Here is a 22,521-nt window from a genome sequence, read left to right on the forward strand (position 1 = left end):
GGGGCAGAAGAGGGTACGAATAAGAGAAATTCCCTTCCATTTGGCCGCGAAGGACCGAAGGGGTCCCCTCCATGCCGGCTTCGCCCCGTCACTCCCATAGCCCCTCCCCCCTCCCCCCTCTGACCTCTACCCTCTTCCAGGACACTCCGCAGTGAGGCTGCTCTGATACTCGCCCTGACCAGAAGTGGGTATTAGTGTTTCAGTTCCCATTCTGTTTTCTGATGTTTATCTCAGTGTCCTTAAGTGGGCACTTATAAAGAGCTACAGAAAACAACGTCAGTTCACAAGATTTCATGAAACCTCCAGACTAAAGATTTGAAGGCCAGAAAAGCACGGACTGGCCCAGCTCCCTAATCAGAGGCAGTTCTCTGCTGTGGAAACCAAAAATGTAGCCAGAACAGCAAGAGTAGCATAAGCCAGAGGCAGTGGCTAGCAAGCTGGGCTTCCTCCCCCAGGGCATCCCAGGCTGGGAAGACAAGCCCAGGCTCGGGGCCTGAGGAGCTACAGTGGTGGTGAGGTGAGGTGGCAGCGAAGGGTCCTCTGTAGGGACAGGTCTGGCCTGAGAATTCATCCCCTTTTCCCTCCACGGAACAGAGCAAGTTGAGGCTGCACACGGTGGGCCTGGCCCCCGTGAGGTGGAGGCCAGCGGGGAAATCGCGGAAAGTCAGGCAGAAACTCTGGGGGAAGCAGGACCTGGGCTCTGGGGAGGCGAATGGATGGTCTGTGGTGGCGAGAGGGAGGCAGCCGGGGCCTTAGCGCCCAGAGCTCCGAGGCTGCGCTAGGCGCTGGAGTTGCGCATCCTTTGCGACGGCTGCTAAAATCGCCCCGTTTCCACGTGGAGAGTGGCCTGGACAGGCTGGTGGCAGTAGCAGTTTGGGGGCAGTGGTTCTCAGTCCTGGCTGTGGGGTCTGTTAAGAGTATAAATCGCCAACTTCCCGCAGAGGTCCTGAGCGGGGTCCTGGGGTCCCCAACATACAACCAAGTTCAGGAGTCTCTTCGGGAGGGGCTGTTCCTGGCTTGGAGGACTCTCCTGAACCCGGAGGGTAATTGTGTGACCTTTTGGATGGGCGAGGACACTTTTGGGACAAGGGGTGGTGGCTCCTCACTGAGTTGTGGAGCTGAAGTCGTGTTTATGGAACCCAGGGGCAGAGCACTGAGACTGCCACGGGAAGGCAAAGTGGCAGCCCCTGGTTGGAACCCGTCAGGGCACAGGAGCCCCCTTAGGGGCCTCAGCGCAGTGACCGCGTGAGCACCGCACTGCGGCGCCCAGGTCGGCGTGTGGCCTTACGGTTAGCAGGGCGGAGGTGGGGACCTGCGAGGCCTCGACAGCTGCGCTCGGTGCTGACTAAGGTGGGAGATGCTCACCGTCTGTGAATGTTTGTGGTCGGACAAGCAGCAGCGAGGAGTGATCCCGTGGCCTGGATCAAAGGCCTCGTTGGGAATAATGGGATGAAGTAACGGGAAACGTGAACAGAGCAGCTTAGTAACAGGAAGGCTGCTGGGGACGGGCCGTCCCCAAGCTGCTCCCAGGAACGAGGCATCAGCCCAGGCCGGGCTCCCTCGGCATCTGGCACTTTTGTCACTTGCCTGCCTTATTTCTCAGCTCACCCCAGTAGTTTCAATGGGGGTGCATTTCCCTTTCCTGTCTCAAGACTCTTGATCTCAAGGGACCCTGCCTGACGTCACATGCCATGGGGTGAAGGAATGTCTCTTCCTTGGACATTTAAGTTGCAGGGAATTGGAGCCCTCAGTTAGGTGGCAAGAGGGGCAAAGCCAGGGAGGAGAGGTCTGTGTACCTGTTGTGTGGCCTTGGACTGGTCCTTGGCTTCAGTTTTTTTCTCTGTCCCATGAGTGCACGGTCCGTGAGGGCCTCTGTGAGCCTGGCTGACATTGGCAGGAGCGTGGCTGGACGGGCAGGTCTGGGGCCAGCAAACGGTCTGCATGCTGCTGGCATGTGGGCCCCAAGGCAGCGTGTAGCCTCTTCACAGGCAAGACCGCCACATCAGGGAGACTGCGTGCGTCCTCGGGGGGGACCCCACTCGGGAGGGTAGGCGCACAGAGGGCACGGGTGGGAAGAAAGGGTCCATCGTGGTTCTCTCTGTCAACCCGGGAGACTCAGGGTGCAGGGCTCACGGCCTGGATTCAGAGGACCAGCAGTGGAATTAAAACCCTCCCCCCAGCCCTACCTGCCCCAGTACCCGGACTTAAGAGCTACAGCTCCTCTCAGAGGCTTCTGGGAACCTGCTGTTGGAGTTACCCACGTAGATTCCCCACTCCCTGACCCCCGGGTCTAAATTTGGGGCTTGGCTGCAGAGCCGTGGGCGCTGTTCCCAGAGTCTGCCTCCTGCCTGATCCTTGGTGACAAACCATCGCCCCAACAGGGCAGAGCTGAGTGTAGGCACAGACCAGCACTGTCCCGGCCAGGTGCGGTCAGTGCCTCCCAGCCACAGAGGTCGCCCCAGGAAGAGGATGAGGTAGAAGGAGCTGGTTTGCAGATAAGCTACCCCAGAGCCACAGGAAGGTTCTAGAGAAACTTGGGCTCTGGTCCATTAGAAGGTCCAGTGATATGTTGCCAGGGTGCCCCAAATTATCTGCCTTGCAGAAAAAGCAACATCTGAGCCTTCTGCCACCTGGGCCTGGAAGCCTTTGAGCTGGGTACATGTTGAGGCAGCGGCTGCGAGCTTGGGTGCAGGGCCAGGCTGACCAGACGGACCTTGGCAGGGCTCTAATCTGCTTCGCTCTCATTCTCTGTTAAAAGGGGACCTGTTCCATGTTGAAAGGATTTAAGATTCGTGACACGCTCACAAATGTCTGCTGCGTGTGGCCATTATTGGGAAGGAAATGGTGATCCCTGTGACAGGAGGAGGCGGGGGCCCGAGCCCCTCTCAGGGCCTTGGCACGCCTGTCTGTTTCCTGCAGGTGATTGTCATGAAGAAATAGGATTTCCTTTAGTGACCCATCCCTTTGTCTTCATTAGCGCTGAATATTCAGAAGATGACACACTCAGAAGCCATGGGCTTCTCTACCAGGGAGGGGTTCGAGGCTTGGGGAGATGGCCTCCCCTGCCACACCCACACTGCGTCCCCCACTGTCTTCCCACCCCAGCCCGGTCCTCCCAACACTGCCTTTTCCTCCAGAGCCTAGCACACCACAGCCAAGTGTCCAGGGTCCTCTCTGCTTGTCTCCTGGTGTCCCCATTCCCTCCAGCATGGCGGCCATGCCTCTGCTATCTGACCTGCATCCATCCATATTCTAGGACATCTCCATGTAGGCCAGAAGGTACAGCCTCTTTCCTGAGACACATACCTCGACCTTGTCTATAAATCAGACACCTGCCGAATCCCCTCAGAGACCCCTCCTTTCACATTCTACAAGTGCTGCAGCCAGAACCAGACGTCCGCAGAAACCCCATGCATGGTTCACAGCCACCTGGCTCCGTGGGCCACTGAGCATGCAGTTCCACATGAGAGCTGAATTTCAGCACCCAAGTGGTCTAGGCCACCTTGCCCCTCCTGGCAATTACTTTTCTGTTCCACGGACATTCTTCTCCCTGTTGCCCACAGAGGCCCGACCCTGGGCCAGGCCCGATGAGGTTTCCAGCACATCCTGCCTTGTTTGGGGAGCCCAAGTCGAGAAAGGAGACACACGCACATGAGTGTCAGGAGCTGGAGCTCAGGAGTGGGGAGGGCCGTGCGGAGCTTGGGGATGCAGGTCATGGGGAACTTAGCAGCCGGGGTGAAGGGCCCTCCCAGGGGTCAGGACAGGGACAGCTTGAGCAAAAGCCGGCAGGGGACTAGAAAGGTGCCTTTGAATGGACAATGGGGGATGAGCTTAGCCAGGTTGCTAAGAGCACATGGAATTCGAGGCCAACTAGGTCAGCTGGGCCATGCACAGAAGATGGCTTCTGTCCCGGGGAACAGGCAGAGCCCCTTATGTGGCAGGAAGGGCCACCTGACCACCTGGGCAGTGGAGGAAGTGGGTCACCTCTCATGGCTCTGCCCCACTCTCACCTTGGTCCCCAGAGCAAACCCCGAACCCGGAGAGAGGGCCCGGCTTGGCCCAGGGGACCGCAGCCCCAGCTACCTCCATGAGACCCTTTGGTTTTCTTGGCCACTCCCGCCCAAGTAAGGCCTTCCCTGGAGGTCTCCAAATGAGCCCAGCACAGGTATCTGTGGCTGCCAAAGTCTGGCCATGCCACTCTTGAACAGAGGGACAGAGAGCTACGTGGACAAAAGACCCCTTTCTTCTTCTGTCTCATCCCCATTATGCTGTGCCCCTCCCTCCAAGCAAGACCCAGCAGAACAAGTCTTAGGTACTAGATCCTCCCACCCAATGCCCCCACCCAAGAAACTTTTAAGTCTATCAGACACATCAACTGCATTAAACATGATGAATTTTTAAGGCATGAGTTGGCAGGGTTACCATGGCTGCCTCTGCCCTGAGGGGCACACTGCCGAGGATTGATTGAAATAAATAAAACAGATTTACAGTTTTCATACTTGGGAAGCAGAGAGCTGGAAGGGAAGAGGAGCGAGGGGGAGGGTGGGAGGAGGATCCAGCGAAACCCAGAGCTTTCTGAACTTCAGATGGGAGGCCACTCCCTCCTCCCCCACCCTAATGTTACACTGACCCGAAAGCTGCCTTCTCTTTAAATTCCTAAAGGATCCCAGCTGTCAGGCAGGGACAAGGCCAGGAGGGTCCTTTTCCCGTGGGAATGGCTCTGGGCCCTTGTATTTTTTGTACTTGACATCAGGCCGCACTTAGAGCCATGAGCTATGAGACTATATGCATCTCTCAGGGAGGCCTGTGTCCCGTTGGCCACTGAGAGGACCTGGGCATCAGCTAGTAGCCAAAGGAGAGACGAGTGGGGCCTGGCTGTCCATGCATAGTGTCGGCCTGGTCAGGACACAAGCAGCAGGCAGCTGGGGATGGATGGGGAAGGCAGCCAGGCTAGAGGGAGAGGAGGAGGGCTCCGAGCGGGAACAGCTCAGGAGAGGCAGCAGGCGATTCGGCCCTGCCCTCAGGAATGCCTGGACGAGAGGTGCCTGAAGCTCGTCGCCCACCTTCCGGTCAGCCCAGCCCTGAGCCCAGCTTGTAGAGGGTCATGGACCGTGCCTCGCCCTGAGCTCTCACGGACAGCATCCAGGCGCAGCCTCTGAGGAGGAGCTCGAACCAGGACTCCGTGTCCTGTCATCCCTCAGAGCCCCCGCTTAGCAACGTTCTCTGCAGCAGAGCTGGCCGTGGCCAGCTGGAGAGCACAGCAGACCGCCCACCTCATCCTTCACCCCAGTCCACACCACCCACCGAAGAGCTGAGCTCGCAGGCCCCGTGAGGCCGGAGAGCTGGACCTGCCTGGTGGGAGCTGGGAGGTGCCAGGTGTCCTGACTCTGGGGGCGTAGGAGGAAAGGCATGAAGGGCCAGGTGGGGGCGTCTGTAACTGTCTAGGGCAGTTCTAGGAGATGACACAGACCTTCCTGTGTCGGGGAAGCCATTCGTCAGGCCCAGCGCAACAGGAGGCGCCACGCGAAATCACCCACATGCCTGCCTCTCAAGCGGCGCTAACGTGGTGCGATTCCCGGGGATCCGGACGGGCCCCTTGATCACACGGGGGGCGGCATTAAATAAAGAGCTGGGTGCACCCCCTCACCCTGGAGTTTGACAGCCGAGACATCCTGAATTCTCTGCTCCTCACAGGACAGTCAGTGCCGAGAGGAGGGCGCGCGTCGAAGCAGGACTGGCCCGCGTCAGATTGGGGTGGGAATGGGCTCCCCCCGCCTCTACGCTCTTCTCTCAACATTGGCATCTCTTGCCACTCAAGTAGGTTGAGGTCGAGTCTCTCCCCACCAGGCCAGCTGTTTCTGTGCCCCGTGCTGGGGGCTGCCTCTTGGTGTGGTCAGATTAATGCTTGGGACAGTCAGGAAGGGGACAGACCTGGGAGGAAATGATCATGCCAGCCTCCCCTTCCCTTAACTTCTCTGTAGGCACCATGTCCCCTTTCCACGTCCCTGTTCAGTGACTGTGGGCCGACTCGCCAGTGGGGCTCTGAGGGCCGGATGGGTCGCATTCCTGGGCCCTCCGAGCTGAGCAGCTCTCACCTCAGGCATCCCTGTCCTGAGTCAGAGTATCATCTGCTGCTGCCTTTTGTCTCTTAAAAAGGCCAGGCCCAAGGAAGGAGTGGGGAGGAGAGAGGAGGGCAGCAGCTCGCTTCCCCAGCCCACCCTCAGCTCTGGGCTCAGTGTCAGAACAGGCAGGGGTGTCAGCATGCCCTTACTTGGTAATGGAGCCAGAGGAGAGCCCCAGAAGGCCAGCGCAAGCATCTTGCAAGTGGCCCAGGGACCTGGGAAGGGTCGGCTGACAGTGAAGGCAGGGAGGCTGTTTCTGTCCATGGTAACTTTGCTGGTCCTGTTTTGGGAGGGTGCAGGGAAGTGGGGTCCTAGAAAGAAATTTTAAGTCTTCCCCAGAGCCTCGTGGCAAAGTCCGGAATCCCCAGAGCACACACCCAGGGAACCAGAATACTTCTTCCCCAAGAAGGGCACCCACGCTCAGGCTCTGGAGCCCACCCCTCGGTGGGGCCCCTGCTCTTGCAGCTGGGACTGGCTCCTTCTGCTGGGGGCTCCCAGCTGTCCCCCATCCTTTGCCCCCACCTCTGTGCCAGGCCATGCCCTTCCCCCAGGCCCTTGGGTTGTATCGATCCCAAAAGGAACTGCTCACACTCCCTTTTCGCCACCCACTACCAAGACTGTGTTCTCAATGCTGAGCCTTGGCCTCCCCGCCCTGCCCGGGCCCCCAGGGTGGACTCCTGCAGGAGCAGGGGCTGGCCAGGGAGGGAGAGGCAGCCCCCACCTTATACCATCGGACAGCAGTGTCCAGCAGCACCTCTCCTGTCTGCCCACAGCCTGCATGGGGGCCCAAAGCCACTGGGCACGTGTTGTCCTCCAAGCTTGGCTCTGCCTGAGTTAGTGGCCTGTCCAGGTCCCTGGAAGAGAAGCAGCATGTGGCCCCTCTCCCACACCCAGGACAGGGTGAGAACCTGGCGGAGACCAGCCTCTGCCCAGGCCTTTCTACCAGGAGATGGGCAGCAGCCGTTGCCTCATGGGCAGGCCTTCTCCTGCCCAGTCTGGCCTCAGGGCGTGACTGGCCAGTCTGGAGCCAGTCCACACCTTCTTCCTTCCACCCACTCTGGCCCACATATCACCTAAAGCAGGGGCTGTGGGTGGGGACTCAGGAGAGCACTTTCCACCATGGCGCAGCACTGAGGCTGGTGGCCATTCGAAGCTGGAGTCTGGGGCACAGTGGCTGCTTGGCCAGAGTTATCGTTTGAAGGGGGCAGTGACACGAAGCTCACATCGGCTTGGCAAGTGTGGCATGGCTTCTTCAAGGCAGGCTCTGCTGCAGAGTGCCTCCCCTGGCCCCGGTGTGGCCTTGGCCTTTTGAGGCCACTCCAAAGAAGGCAGCGTCATCGCAGTCCAGTAGGGAAAGTAGCAGTCCTTCTCTTGGGTCCTGGGGGCTTCAGAGCAGGCTGAAGACTGCTTACTCCTCTGAGAGCCTCTTGTGTGTGACAGACCAAAGAGAACGGTCTCCCCTACCCGCTCCTTCCCCACCCCACCCCCTCCCCCGCATGAACCCGGGCCTGTAGTAAGGGAACAGCTGTCCCGGCCAGCAGCAGGAGGCTCGAGAGGAAGGCAGAGCCCCATCCCCGGGGTCTCCGGCCTGAACGTGGAGGGCTCGGGGCACACGCACGGACTCCTGCCCAGCTCCTGCCCGAAGGTGGATGTGCCCTGCCAGACGCCATCCAGATTCCCTCCTGCCCCACCTCTCTGCTCTGTCCCTAAGCATCTTCCAAGCCATTGTCTCATGATGAATAGTGCTTTAATATGGGTATTAAAAATACGGACAAATGTTTAATGCTTGCAAGCTGTGTTCCATTGTGGATGCTCTACTTGAGAGCCAGGCAGGCAGCTCAAGCCAGGCTGAGCCTCGACAGAGAAGTGATGACGCAGCAACCCTGCTTGGCAGCAGCCATCTGCCAGCCCCACCAGGCGGGGACAGCCCCCAGTGCCCGCTTATGGTGGGCACTGAGGAGGCAGAGCAGTGCAGAGGGCTCAGGTTCTGGAAGTCAACTCTTCTGGGTCTGGATCTTCCCTTCCTTGTGCCCTGGTTGGTGGTGTGACTGGTGGCAGAGTCCCCTGCGTGGGGGTAATAGTACCCCCTGACCAGGGTTGTGTGAGGACCTGGCAGAGGGTCTCCCAGGCCTCCCTGGGCAGGGCAGCCAGGCCCTGAGTGATAAGGATGAAGATGAAACCTCACTGCAGCTGTTCTCTGCAGACCGGGGCGTGCGTAGCATGCAGGGACTCGCCCGGGCTACAGAGGGGTATGCTGGAGCGGGGCCTAAGAATGTCTCCGGGCCTGTCCATGAAACCTTTGATGGACAGGCACATAGCTCTGCCACTCAGTAACACTCGACAGTAGTTACTGAGCAGCTGCTGCACGCCAAGCCCGCTCCTTGGTATGAGGGACACAAGGGTCACAGACAAGGCCTTGCCCTTTGCAGCTCACGTTCTAGTGGGAGAGACAACCGTGGACCTAGTAAACGAGTCCATCAGCCTGATACCTGGGGTAGTGAGGACCGCCCAGAAAGAACCATGACTTTCCTTGGGGAGGAGAGTGTGCATTGGACGGAGGCCTCTCCCAGGACTCGAGGTAGCAGCTGAGACCTCTGTGGCTGGAAGGAGCCCACCACGTGCCAGTCCCTAAGCAGAAAGCAGAGTCAGGAACAAGAAAAGGACAAGAGGCCAGCACATCACGAGTAAACGGGGAGTTGGAAGAGCTGAGGTCGGAGAGGAATTGACCAGAGAGTGTAGGATCCTGGAGCCATGATGAGGAGCTGGGTTTTATTCAGATCCAGTGGAAAGCCACTGGGGAGTGCCACGCTCTGATTAGCACTTGAGGAGTGTCCCAGTTGGTGCGTGGAAGGTGGATTCTGGGGTGAGAGAAGAGGCAGGGAGACTGATGAGAAGCTGACCTGGAGTTGACGAGGCAAGAGATGGCAGAGGGCCCAGGACGGGGGGCCCTGAGACAGGGCCAGGAGGAAGCAGGATGTGCCCGAAGGCAGAGACCCCCCGACTTGCAGTGGACCGGACACAGGGGATCAAGGACGACCCCCTGGTTTAGGCTGGAACAGCCAGGTGGGCAGTGATGCCAGTTCCCGAGACGGAGAAAGCCGGGGGCCCAAGTCTAGGGTGAAAGCAAAGTTGTGAGGTGCGCCCTGCCACGTCTGAAATGCCTGTCAGGCGGCCGTGCAGCTGTCCCATCCAGAGCTCAGTGCGGGCCCCAAAGGCGCACATGGGAGCCACTGATTTACAGACAGTTTTGAAAATACTCGTGGGACCAGATGCGACCACAAAGAGACGCAGACTAGAGAGCGAGCAGGAGCGGCCACAGCACTGGAGCAGGAGCAGTTGGCGAGGGGAGCGTGGTGTCACTAGTGGCAAGAGGAGCATTTGCAGAAAACCGCCGTCCGTGACCACCTGCGACAGTCGGTGCTCCCGGGTTCTTAGGGACTCCCAGAGGCCTTGGAGCCCTCCTCCGCACGGGCCCCCACCTCGCCTGTCCCTCCACACCCTCCCAGCCTTCCCCACGTGACAGCGCCGCCCCTGCCTCCGCCGCTGCAGGTCCCCACCTGCCTGTGGTCCCTGGAGGTGCTGCCTGGCAGCAGCCTCAGCTGTTAGCCTCTGTCATGGAGACGGCAGCAGCTGCAGGCGACGGGCACTTGTGACCATTTGTTAGCATGCTTTCCTTCCTCCCCAGCCCGCTCTTCTGGAACATTTCTCTCCCACAGCCCTGGAGACGGGGCTCATCTAGGGGCGGGAGGACCGGGAGGGGACAGGAAGTGCTATCTGCACTCCGCCAAAGGACCAGGCTTCCTCTTGTGAGCTGGCTATCATCCCCACCCGTGGTATCAACGGGGTGCCCGACCAGGGGTCCCATTTGCCATATACTGTGCACCCCACACAAGTTGTTGCTAGTCTGGGCCGCAGCCCTCTGAGCAGCCCTAGTCATACAGGTAGCGATTGCCCCCATTTGAGAGGTGAAGACATTGTTGCATAGATTTTGGGTCACCAGGCTCTAGAGCCTTTGTCTGCCACCCCCTCCCCGCCACCTACCCAAACCAGGCGATAGCAGAGCCCTGGCGGCCACCTCTCCCCGCACACCTCATCCCTTCAACTGCCTTGTTTCGATTTCTCCAGCCGTCTCTTGCCTGAGTCTGCTGGTTCTGGCTGGGCCTAGGCTGGAGCCGGCCTGCCCTCTGTTTGTGCTTCGTGGTTTGGCCTCCCTGCTACCAGATGCTCTGGGGTTTATCCGGGCCTGGGGTGGTGAAGGATCTTCTCCAGCCTGGCCCCAAGGCACGGTGGATAATCAGAGGGAAGCAGGAAACCAGTCCCTGGTAATGCTGAGTTTACTGAGTTCAGTGACCTGGAATGGACGTGTTTCAGGCATCTTGGCTCCAAATATGGCTCATGTCGTTACTCAGCACACAAGACCTTAGACCTCAGACCCTTGTCCCCACCAGCCCCAGGCCAAGTCTGTGGTGCTTCCTCTGAGCAGAGAGTAGGAATTCAGGCAGACGAATGGGAGACGGGGCACTGTGCTGGCACCAGCACCCACAGTCAGGAGAGCTCTTGGGCCACCCCATCCTCCTCGCTAGCCACTTGCCCACTCAAGTGCAGCTCCTCCCTGCATCTTTCTCCGTTGGCAGGAACCTTGGGGAGCCCGGACTCCCAACAGGGGATCCTGCTCATCCCCTCAAGGCCAGGCCTTTGGGGGACCAGAGGCAAACTCAGGTCAATGGGCTTCCTCTAGCCTGTCCTTGAGACCCACCTGTTAACTGTTTACGTCACCTTGCCCCAGAGACCCTGGAAAAACTGTTTTTCTTCATTCCTTGTGTTCTCTATTTTCATTTTTATAAAATAGGGACTCCTTTCCACCAAGCCCTACTAACCCCCGCCCCCACCCCCTGCAAGACTCTCAGTAGAGCAGAGACAGTGGAAAGGAGAAGTGGCCCTGACTAATCTGTGGCCTTGGTCAAGTCACTTTGCCTCCCAGCGCCAGCACTTCATCTGAACAGCAAAGCTAAGGCTCAGGGTTATCTGAAGGTTCATTCATCCCACAAACGCCTCCTGAGCCCCCGCTACCTGCCGGCACCACTCCAGACTGGGATGGGGGTGCGGCCATGAACAGCCAAACAAGTTCCTGACTCCAGAGGGCTCTTGTGACCAGCTGTGTAGAATTTGTCAAATGAAGATGAGGTCTCTCTGGAAAAGTAAAGCCAGGGAGGGGGCGAGGAGTGCCATGGTGTATGAGAGATTGGGAAGGTAGCTCAGGGTCTTGTGACCGGTGACTGTCCGCAGCCAGAGGCCCGGCTGCTTCTCTCAGAACTCTGCTTCTTGGCCCGGGGAAGAGTTGGGGGATAAATAAAGTCTACAGGGCTCTGCAGTTGTTGGGCCACAGACAGTTGTTTGGGGAGGCATGAAGCCAGGCCCACCATGGGCAGCACCCCAATGTCCCCCGACAGGCCTCAGAGCTGAGAATCCCACACCAGGCCCAGGAAAAAGCAGGGATGCTCGGGATGCTGAAAGGTCAGGGAGAAGAGTGAGGTGAGGCCCAGAGGCTTCTGTAACTTTTGCTTTGCCTGCTTTCCAGGCAGCTCTGCCTACTGCTGAACGCAGAGAACATCTTTCACTCGATGGCAGACATCCTGCTCCGAGAGGAGGACCTCAAGTTCGCGTCGACCATGGTCCACACCCTCAACACCATCCTGCTCACCTCCACAGAGCTCTTCCAGCTGAGAAACCAGCTCAAGGACCTGAAGACTCTGGTACTTGTGCCCACGGGCTCTGGCCCGGGTTTAGTCCCACAGGCACATGGGCACCCGGCTGTTCACCCTCAGCCCCTGGAGGAGGTGGGATGAAATTGGAGATATCCCCGGTCCGGTGTAAACTACAGATGCCCTGAGGAGCTGCGTGTAAGCGCCAGCCGTGGGAGTGAGTTGCGGCTGGTTTCCTTGGAGCCAGCGTGCAGGGCTCTGCCCACAGAGGCTCTGTGCTCTAGGGTGCCCGCGCCCTCCCCGACCCATTACAGGCTGTGGCTCCTCCACTCGCCGACCCCTCGCACGCAGAGTGGGTTCAGTGATGGGCCCCAACAGGGTTGTGCCCTCTAGGCGATGCCACCCCGTCAGGGTCAGGCCTCCAGGAGGTCAAGGGTCACGGCTCTCCCCACCCTCTTCCTTGGCCCCTCTCCCACAGCTAGACACATCTGTCTCACGCGCCCTGTTGGAAGCCAGGGTGTCACAGTACTGCGTGGCCCAGGCTTTGGGTGAGGACCGACCAAGGCTGGCCAGAGGACAGGGAGGTGCTTACCATCCTTCCGTCCTGCTCTGAGGGACATGCTTAAAGTCTCACTCAACCTGGGAAAGGGGGCTGAGCTGCGGAGGGCCTCCAAGAGTGGCACCATCCTGGATGTGCCAGCGGATCCAGGGGTTTTGTTCTCCAGCCTGGGCTGTGGCCACCACCCCCACACTCCCCTTCCCGGCTCAGACCCTGCCTCCGCCCCCTTACAGAGAGTCTCAAGGGCATCCAAGCCTGGGCTGAGGGCATCTAGGGCCAAGCATCCCGGAATGATCTAGGCCACACCCCTGCCTCCTTCCTGTGGTTCCTTTCAGACATTCGCAGAGGCCTTAAGAATTTTCCTCAGGGCAGGGGCTCCCCCGAATGTGGGCTCAGCTCCCAGGCTGGTTCCCAAGTGCAAGGTGGGCCACAGAGGAGGGCGGGGCGCTGCAGGGAGAGCCTGGGCCCTGAGGAAACACCCTCCCCACCCGTACTGTGCCCTCCCCTCACCCCGCCGTCGCACCCCTCCCAACCCCGCAGGGTCTTGCGGGGTACAATTACCGTTATTTGCCGAGGGCAGAAGTGCCAGCACACAGGACAGGCTCGTTCACGACCAGGCCCTGCCGCCACCACCACGTGGCTCTGTGGGACCGGGAGTAATGACAGGGTCTGAGGAGGAGCTGTCAGCGTTTCCTTTGTGACAGCTTGTTCCCAACTGGGCTGCCAAACAGCTCGGGTGCTGAGCTAGCTCCTGGCACTTTGGAAGGGCCCTGGGTCTTGGGATGTGGCTCTTCCCTCTCAGGTCCCCACATGGACCCCTGGCGGGGAAGAGCCGGTAGGGAGGACGGGATGGGTCTGTTAACTGCTCGTACCTCTCTCTCTTAGGAGAGCCAGAACCTGTTCTGCTGCCTGTACCGTTCTTGGTGCCACAACCCAGTCACCACGGTGTCCCTCTGCTTCCTCACCCAGAACTATCGGCACGCCTACGACCTCATCCAGAAGTTGTATCCTTCGCTCTCACTGCTCACTCTCATTCTGCCCTGGCGCTAGGGCCAGACGGGGACCCGGCGCTCCCTTCCCACCCATGTGGTGGGCCGACTCCCACGCTCTTGTCCCATCTCTACACTCTACCTCCAGGTCTGATGAGACCAGGACCCATATGGGCAGGGGGAGGGGTGGATTTGCTGTCAGGTAGCGGACAGGGTTATCTGGGTCCTCGCTGAGGGAAACCCCTCCTGGAGAAACCTCATGAGTTGGAGAAGGGCTGAGAGGGCCCTCGAGGTGCGGGCACCCAGGGGAACAGGCAGGGTGCACTCCGCTCACTGCACATTTAGCTGGACCCTGTGCTAGGTGAGCGGGAGAGGTGGTCTAGGAGCAGGGAAGGCCGTTGGACTGTCGCAGGCAGGTTTAAGTGAGGCCTGCGGGCCGGAGCAGAGGGTCGTCGGTATTGCTGGTGAGGGTATCAGAGATCTTCAGGGGCCACAGAGCCAGGGCCCAGCAGGTGCCTCCATGATCAGATTTTGTTTAAAACACTATAAAGCAAACCAGCCTCTTACGTGAATGCCTGGCATGTGGCCCTGGATTGGAGCGCTACTTAGGGTGCAAAACTGACCTCTTTCTCTGATGGGCCAGGAGCTGCAGGGGCCCTGCGGGGTCTCCCCGACGAGTCAGCCGTGGCCTCGCTTGGCTCCTTCACGCTGCCTGCTCTCCTTCCACAACCTAGATTTGCTCCTCTCGGCCACTAGTGTGACCCAGGGTCCACAGGCCACATACTGGCCACAGTTCGGACCATGGCCCTGCTGACGGCTGTCCACTCAGGCAGGAGCAGGGACCTTTCCTGCCCAGCCCTCCCCCGCAGGCTGCAGGGCTGTGATGAGAGCCTTTCAGAGCCCAAAAGACAGAGGACAGAGCTCCCAGAGCAGAACAGGAGTGGGGACAGCTGTGCCACTTTTCATTTAGAGGGACACAAAGGCACAGAGCAGAATAGACTAATGTCCTTCATAGGACGAATCCTGCTCAGCCAGAAGCAGGCTCTGTGCCCCGGAAGCCGGGCCCAATGGGAGGAGGGTTCTGAGCCGCCGGGTCAGTCCCCTGGTCCCAGCTCTCCAGGTGCCCCCACCTCCAGCTGAGGAGCGTCACAAAGACAGGCTGTCATGGCCCAGTGGGCAGACTTTCCTTGACTGCCCACCCAGCGGGGACCTGGAGGTCACTGTGGATTTCCTGACAGAAGTGGACAAGCTGGTACAGCTGATCGAGTGCCCCATCTTCACATGTAAGGGCCCTGCCTCTGGCCTTCGGCCAGCCTGGAGTGAGGCAGAAGTGAAGCCACACTCAGAGGAGGGAGGGAGGGACGGAGGGAGAAATCAGTCACCCCGGGGATGCGCCAGAATGTCAAGAATGTAGGAGCGGGGACGACAGGGCCAAGGAGACCAGCCGAAGCAAGGCTGGGACGTACGGATTCAGAACGCGGCTCCTGTCTGTGTTCCTCAAGGTGGGTCTCAGACACTCCAGCAGTGACAGCAAAACCCACCTGAAGGTTAAAGCCATCCCTCCCCGGGGAGAACGGGAACAGTGCTGTCAGGGGACCAGGGGGGCAGCTATCTCAGAGCTGTCCCAGCTTCTCCAAGCTTGCCACCCTCCGCCCGGGCTCTCGGAAGCTGCTGGGACCCTTTGCCCCCCCCCCTCCCCCATAGGTGCTCCTGTGTGCCCAGGAGCCACACACTCATCTCTCTGCAAAACAGAGTTGGCGTTTTCTGGGAGCTGGTGGGTGAGAGCTGCCTGATTGTAACACCCAGGCTAAATGTGCAAAAGTGACAGCTGGCTGGGGCGGGCACGGCTCTTGGCGCCTCAACATACAACGCCTTCGCCCGGAGCAGGCAACTGAATGAAACTTGTGTGCTTACGGTGCGGTGGGGAGGCCGGGAGGCAGCCCTTCCTGGTGGTCCCCTTCCTGCCAGGCGAGCTGCCCAGCACTCCCACTCTGCCAGCACCTCTGACCTGTCCAGGCTGAGCCCGTTGGTTTTCACCCCGAAGCCAAAAAGCAGATGCAGGGGCCGAGGACCCTTCCCTTGTGCCCATCCAAACAGCCAGGCACCACTCCGATAGATGCCCAGGAGACACAAGGGTGGAGGGAGCCCCTTTTCCCAGCAAAGTGCCCCAAACTAGTCCCCTGACTTGACATCTCCCTTCCCCAAGGTCCTCCCAGAGCATCCAGGCACAAGCTCCCCTGAGATCAGGTCCGTCCTGACCCGACAAAAGCCATGAGCATCTTCTCTCCAGGCCCAGGGCTTTGTTGGGGTGACAACGGCAGCACCCTGGTCCTGTCCAGCACCCATCCAAACCTGGTTTACCTCTAGACGCCACTGATGGCTGGCATGGCCCCAGAGGCCCAGTTTCCTCAGAACCCAGAGGGGGAACTGGACTTGAAATAGGCCCACGCTTCTGCTGGAGTTGCTAGGCCTAGGGTCGACTGGTCAGGTTTCCACTGGTGGCTTCCACTACCTAGGGCAAGCAGAGGGCCTGCGGGAGACCCCCTGCTTCCTGGCTTACCCTGGCCACAAGGCCTAGCTGCTCCATCCCCCAGCATCAGCACAGACCCTGCGCAGCTACTGCCGCTGGCTGGCATGGCCTCTCCAGAAGTGCATGTCACAAAGGGTACCCCAGACTGGGCGAGAGACACGTGAAAGTAGAAGCCAGTGACTCTCCTGGAGGGCTCAGGAGAGAAGCGTGGGACTGTTTTGTTGGGACGTGTGCTGGGCAGGACCACGGGATGCATCTCCTCCAGTCTGGCGGGGTGGCGGCAGGCCTGGCATCTGAGGTGGACTTCCCAGAGCCCCTATCAGACACTCCCGGGCTTGGTTTGTGTTTAAGCCACACACGAAAGCATTTTTCCATCCCGCCCTCCCTCAGCTCTGTCCTACTCCAGTCTTTCTTTCCAGCTCACCCTATTTATAACTCTCTTGTGCTGGCACGTGTGGAACAGACTGGGGAATCTGGTACAGTACAGGCTCCAAGCCTCCTCGTTACCGGGGAGGCTGTGAAAGTGGGGGCAGGGCACCGGGCACAGCAGCAGGTTGGGAGTCACCAGGCTGAGGAGACTGTTAGGTGGGCGGGTGGGCAGGTAGGAAGGAAGAACGATGTGATCACGGGGACAGCTAAGCCCTGCTGGAGGAGGGCCAGGCGTCTGACTGTCAAGGAGTCCCCGCCTTATTCTAAGCCACAGCCACCTGGCTGGCCCTCTCCTGGCCAGGCTAAGGTAGAGTATAGGGCAGTACCAGGCCCCTGATCCCTGACCCCTGCCCTCTGCCCTCCTGCAGATCTGCGCCTACAGCTGCTGGACGTGAAGAACAACCCGTACCTGATCAAGGCCCTCTATGGCCTGCTCATGCTGCTACCCCAGAGCAGCGCCTTCCAGCTGCTCTCGCACCGGCTGCAGTGCGTGCCCAACCCTGAGCTGCTGCAGACCGAGTGAGTGCTGGGCTGCGGACTCTGCCTTCTGCCTCCTTGGGGCATAGGCTCTGCCACCAGGCGAGGTTAAAGCCACAAGGGTCTGGCGAGGAAGGGGTTGCCCAAGGGTAGCAAGGGGGCTATCAAGGGTCTGCCTGGTCTCGGCATCACACTCTCTGTCACTGTGGACCCTGTCTACCCCACGGCCATTTGCCCTTGGGCCTCATTTCCACAGCAGAACACCAGGCTGGGAGATTCTGGGAGAAGCTGGTAGGTGGGAGTGATACCTCTCCAAGCAACCAGGGTCGAGTTAATATAAAAGATCAGAGGGCATGCCAGTCACTCAGATGCCCCCGAGAGAAACTCCAGGAGGGGGAGGCGTTCATGCCCCAACTCAAAGACTGTGCCCCCAGAAAGCTGGATAGGGCCTAGTCCTCGGCCTCAGACAGCCCTCCCCTCCGTACGTGGCAGAGGCTCAGATCTGGGCCGCTGTAGACTCTGGCATTGCTGGGACCTTCCCACCCCTCCTGCATTGATGGGAGGTAGGGGCACCCCTGGCTGCACTGCTCGGGTTCTGCCCACGGGAAGAACAGGCCCTAGACACCTCCACCGAGAGGCCCAACATGGCAGCTCTGGCAGGAGGGCTGCAGGCCCTGGAGGGGTCCAGGCTCCCACCCAAACCCAATGCTGGCCCAGCCCCCAGAGCCTGTTGGGCCGTGTCTATATTTGGTAACCCTTGGAGGCTTTGCCTCATCCGCAGGCATTTGGCATCCGAGATGGAAAATTTCACTTGTCAGGTCGCCATGGAAACAAGCAGAGCCCCTGAGAAGATTTACGCTGAATGGAGCGCACCCAGCTTGCATCAGATGCCCTGTGTGTCCAAAATTCCCTCCTAGGCTGTTCAGGCCACTCAGTGGGCCTGGCGCCTCACTCCCTCGAAGGGCCTTGGGCCTTTGCCCTTGGAATGGACACAGGCAGCCTTGAGAGGGGCCTTACCCAGCCCTCAGGGCCCCTGATCCGAGCCCCTGTGCCCTCCAGACCACTGGACTCAGGCTCCCACCACTCCTCCCACCCAGCCTGCTGTCTCCAGAGGCTGGGTGTGGGCACCTCACTGGCTGGCTGCCCCAGGCCGGCTGGAGAGGCTTGAGCCCACAGCAGGCGCGGTCCCCGGGCCAAGGCCCAGCTCCTGCCCACCTTGACCCTCTCTCTAAACCACAGGTCTTCAGGGCGGCAGTGTGAGGCACTGGCCCAGGTGCTCATGGTGCCACCTGGGTAATCCCCAGGGGAGCGGGGAGCAGCCATGGAGTTAGATTTGCATTTGAAGCCACACCATGCTTCAGTGGTCTCGCCTCTGCACTGACCTTTCCAACACGCAGTGGGTGTGAAGATCGCCCTGGCTGGCACTTAGGGAGGAAGGTGTGCTTGGAGGAGAGGAGGCAGGAAAAGCCGCTTCCCTGTGACCTCTGGTTCCCCCGCAAGAACCAGCCTGCTTCCCTAGGGGAGGCCTCTGGGCCAAGCCAGGGACCTTATACTGATAGGGGCAAGTCCCCTCTCCAGGCTTTGCCCACTACATCTCCTTATCTCAGAGTAGTTGGACGCTCCCTGTACACCCCAATCAGGGAAGAGCAAGTTTGCAGAGGGAAGCTAGGAAAATGAGAACTCCCTCAGAATCTGCCGTTGTCAGTCAGGGAAGTCTCGGGACAAGGGGTTGATGCCACTGGATAGAGGAGCCTGTAGGTCAGTGGACAGTTCATAGGCCTGGGTTAAGATCTGGTCTGAGCTCTCCTGAGATTTGCTATGTGGCATCAAGCAAGCCCCACACTCTCTCTGGGCTCTTGGTGGTTCTTTTGATTTTTTTTTTAATCAGTAAATGAGCAAATAGACTAAATGGGTGCTCAAGGCTCTGCCCAGTCTTCAGGGCCCCGGATTCCCAGCCTTTCTTAGCAAGGACCTAGGCAGAGCTGTCATAGATACAGGCAGGGAGCAGTGGGTGAGGAAGGGGCCTCAAGAACAGCTGGGGGAGGGGTCAGATTGCAGGGTTGGGCACAGAGGGACAGCTCACACCCTGGAGAGGAGCTAAGGACAGTCCCAGCCTTGGGCAGGGCAGGCAGCTGGAAGACAGCATCAAGTTGCCTGACAGGCCTACAAGCAGGGAACAGCTGAGGGAGGTTCTGCCGTCCTTGCCCCTCCCTCCCTCTGTATACTCAAGGCGCCGACAGGACTAGGGGACCGTGGCCCCCCTCAGGCTCCCAGGCCACTCCCCAAAGACCATTTCTTTAATGAAGCAGGAGGGACCCACCAAAGAAAAAGCTGGTGACTCATCAGCATTATCCTAGTGACAGGTGTGTGGGTGGGTGGCAGGAGAGAGGGCCAGCTTTGGGGTTCTGAAATCCCAGCTCTGCGCTGCTGGCTGGTTGTCTCCCAGTCACTCACTGCCTGAGGAGGATTGTAAACATGGAGAGAACTCGAAAGGCCTGAGCAGCAGCCATGCCCACTATAACAGGCAGGGAGAGGAGCCCGGGCCTCCACACTCAGACCACCCCCCCTACTCCTATGGGACCCACCCTGCTCCCAAGACCTCAGGCCAGGAAAGCTCTGCCTGAAAGGAGAGTCAGTCACTGGAGACAGGACTTTCCATGACAAGGACCCAGAGAGCAAGGTTCAGCTCATTCCTCCCCTCCCCCACCCTTACACTGGCCACATCTGTGCACATCACCTTCGGTTTGCCATCTGTTGGCATCTCCATGGAAACCGCTCATCCCAGTCCCTCCTCTGGACCTATTGCCTTGGCGTGCCAGGAATGTTGAGGGAGCAGTATACAGACCCATGGCTGCCTAGCGTCAGGTGACATAGTTCAGTATTATCTCTATGGTCTTCTGTTTCCAGGCCTGGGTTAGGGTAGCATCTGGCCGTACTCTGGAGTTAGAGCTCCAAGCTCCAGGGTGTCCCTCAGCCTCCTCAGAAGCCCAGGTTGCTCCCTTGGGGCAGTGGCACCTGGGCCGCAGAGTTACTGTGATGGGGAGGTCCCTTCCCTGTTTCCAGGGGAGTTGAAAGCAACAGCCAGAGTCCAGAATGCTGCCGGAAGCCTGCCCACCCCTTCACCCCCGCCCCCAGAGCCGGCCCTACCCATCTCCTTTTGATCTTTGTTGGACAAATGTTGCCTGAGCCCCAGCTCGGTAGGCTAAGGCCTGAGGCCCAGGAGAGGAGCCGTCACAGCCACCAGCTGAGTTGTTTTCAGATGGTGCCTCTTCAACAGGAAGGCAGGAAGGGAACAGGCTAAGCAGGGGGCCACCCAGCCATGGAAAGGGTCCCCACTGCCTCAGCAGTCCAGTACGCGGTCAGCGATGTCTGTCAGCTCTGACCGCTGGTGCCTTTACCGTAGTGGGGCCAAGCTCACTGGCGAGGGTTCCATTTGAATGAAGCACCATCGTGTTTCAACCAAAATAGACTGAGCAGCTGGTGTTCCCCAGGCCGCAAGCTGCTGGCCCTGGCTGGCCTCGCCTCAGAGGAAGAGTTATAGCTACACTGGTACCTAGGCGGGGCCTGGGCACCAGGCTAAAGTCTGGAGGGATCCCCACAACCACCCCATGGAGTGGCTCCTGTCGCCACCCCCTTTACAGATGAGGAAACTGAATCACATGTCTAAAGTCAAATGGCTAAGATGTGGAATGTTACTGTTGGGCCAGGTCTGTTCATGAACTCAGAGGGCCCAAGGATTCTGACCAATAGCCCACAGCCCCTTTCCTGAGACCCCTTTCCTAGCGCTCCAGGGGCCACCAGGCCTCAGGGCCAGCTTACACAGATCTGCTTCCCCAAGCCAGTGAGGTTAAATGAGGGAGGAACAGACTGCCATGAGACTTTGTGCTGGAGGGACAATTAGGAATGGGGTAGGGGCCTAGGGGCATCCAGCCCCAGGGGAAGTTAAACACCAGGCTTAAAAGAGGGGAGCGGAGCTGTATCGCACAACTGTAGGGAGTGTCAGGCACGTTACAGTTGTGCAGTGCACAACCTGTGCTGCTGTGCAGAGCAGCTGGGGAGGGTGGTAGCAACAGGAGTGTGAGCCGCCGGCATGCCCAGTGCTGAGACGAGGTTTCCTCCGTGGACAAGGGAATGACTGCAAGCCTCTGGGCCCCAACACTCAAAAACAGATGACCTGCCAAGTTGAGGGTACAGTAGAGACTATAGCCATCCCTGTTGTCCCTGGCCCTAGCCCTGCCCAGAGAAAGGGCCAGGCTGCCTCCTCCCACTTACCCTTGGACCCTGTTCCAGGCCCCAGCTGGCTTCCTGGCTGGCTGTTAGCCCTGGCTTTCACCCCAAAGGGAGCCACTCGTAAACAGGAAATGCTTCCCGATGCAATGCCTGCTCTGGGCGCAGTTGCCAGCCCACAGGCTGAAGGCCATAACCAAGCAGCAGTGTTGACTGGGCTCACCAGCTGTGGGGGGAGGGATGCTCATGGGGCTTCACAGTTCTTTGTGGCTGTTTGGGAAGGGTTGCTGGGCCCGAGGCAGACAGACTCCCTGAGGCGGAGTTTCAGCAGCCCGTGTCCCTGCCCTCCTGTGCCTAGTGCTGCCCCCCACCCAAGCAGCCCCCATGTATGCTGAGACACTGATGCTGGTCCCTTCTCCCTCTCCCCAGAGACAGTCTAAAGGCAGTCCTCAAGTCACAGAAAGCAGACGCCCCCAGCATCGACTACACAGAGCTGCTACAGCACTTTGAGAAGGTCCAGAAGAAGCACCTGGAAGTGAGGCACCAGCGGAGTGGGCGCGGCGATCACCTGGACCGAAGGGTTGTCCTCTGACAGGCCTGGCATGGAGAAGGGTCCAAGGAGTGGTCCCAGGGAGCACTGGAGGTCTTCAGGCCTCTTCTCACCAGAGCCTAAGGACCTGTCTCAGGGGCAGGGCTGGCCCTGGCCAACAGCCCAGGGTAGGATAGGGGGACAGAGGCTGCTCTGTCCAGCCCACCTGTCAGCTGCACCCCGGAATTCAGGCAGAGCTGGCTTCCCACCAGGGTAGGGCCACAGCCTCAGACACCACCTGCCCTCTGGAATCAGTCTCTCTAATACCTTGTACAAGAGCTTACCTCCCCAGCCCAACAGAGCTCCGACCTCATGCAGTGTTTTGTATACATAACTGTGTGTACATAGGGACCAGCATAGAGGTTCGTATGAATGATGCATCTCCTGCCCCAATAAAGAAATGACAGAAAACCCTCATCCTGCTCCCACCTGTACCTTCCGACTGGCGCCTGTCCCCAGCCTGATACTGCATCTGCCCTAGGACCTTGCCACCTGTTTTGGAGACCTATTCTCATGGCGGCTCCAAAGAATGCCTGCTGCGCTCAGAGAGGCTGGTCACTGCACACAGGCCCAGCTCTCACCTCTAGGACCTGCCCCTCTTTCCTGGAAAGCACCAAGCACTGGCCAGCCGGGAATCCTGAACTCTTCCCAGGCACCTAATCTGACTTCCATCCTGATTCCCCTGGGCACAGGGGGACATGTCCTTTCTGACAGACAAGCTAGGCCTCAGGAATTTCTGAATGAAAGGGCATTGCACACTGCAGATCTCTAGGGATGGAAGGGAAGGCCCGGGCCAGTGCAAGGAGGAAGGGGCTTCCCAGGTGCCCATCCCATGATTTGGCTAAATGAACTTCACCTCACCACAGCCTTCTGCCTGGGTTCCCAGACCCCAAGTTT

General features: G+C 59.3%; 1 protein-coding gene across 1 annotated transcript in view; it reads left to right on the forward strand.

Moving 5' to 3' along the window:
• The window catches only part of VAC14 (VAC14 component of PIKFYVE complex), a 98,989-nt gene extending 76,948 nt beyond the window's left edge, over nucleotides 1-22,041 (forward strand). The window contains exons 15-19 of the mRNA XM_039852044.1: nucleotides 11,701-11,875; nucleotides 13,269-13,387; nucleotides 14,576-14,655; nucleotides 16,700-16,850; nucleotides 21,465-22,041. Of these exons, the coding sequence (XP_039707978.1) occupies nucleotides 11,701-11,875; nucleotides 13,269-13,387; nucleotides 14,576-14,655; nucleotides 16,700-16,850; nucleotides 21,465-21,627 (688 nt within the window). The 3' untranslated portion in view covers nucleotides 21,628-22,041. The remainder of the gene's footprint in view (nucleotides 1-11,700; nucleotides 11,876-13,268; nucleotides 13,388-14,575; nucleotides 14,656-16,699; nucleotides 16,851-21,464) is intronic.
• Nucleotides 22,042-22,521: the final 480 nt, after the last annotated feature.

The sequence above is a fragment of the Pteropus medius genome, unplaced genomic scaffold (assembly GCF_902729225.1).
Source record: "Pteropus medius unplaced genomic scaffold, Ma_sr-lr_union100, whole genome shotgun sequence".
Lineage (NCBI taxonomy): Eukaryota > Metazoa > Chordata > Mammalia > Chiroptera > Pteropodidae > Pteropus > Pteropus medius.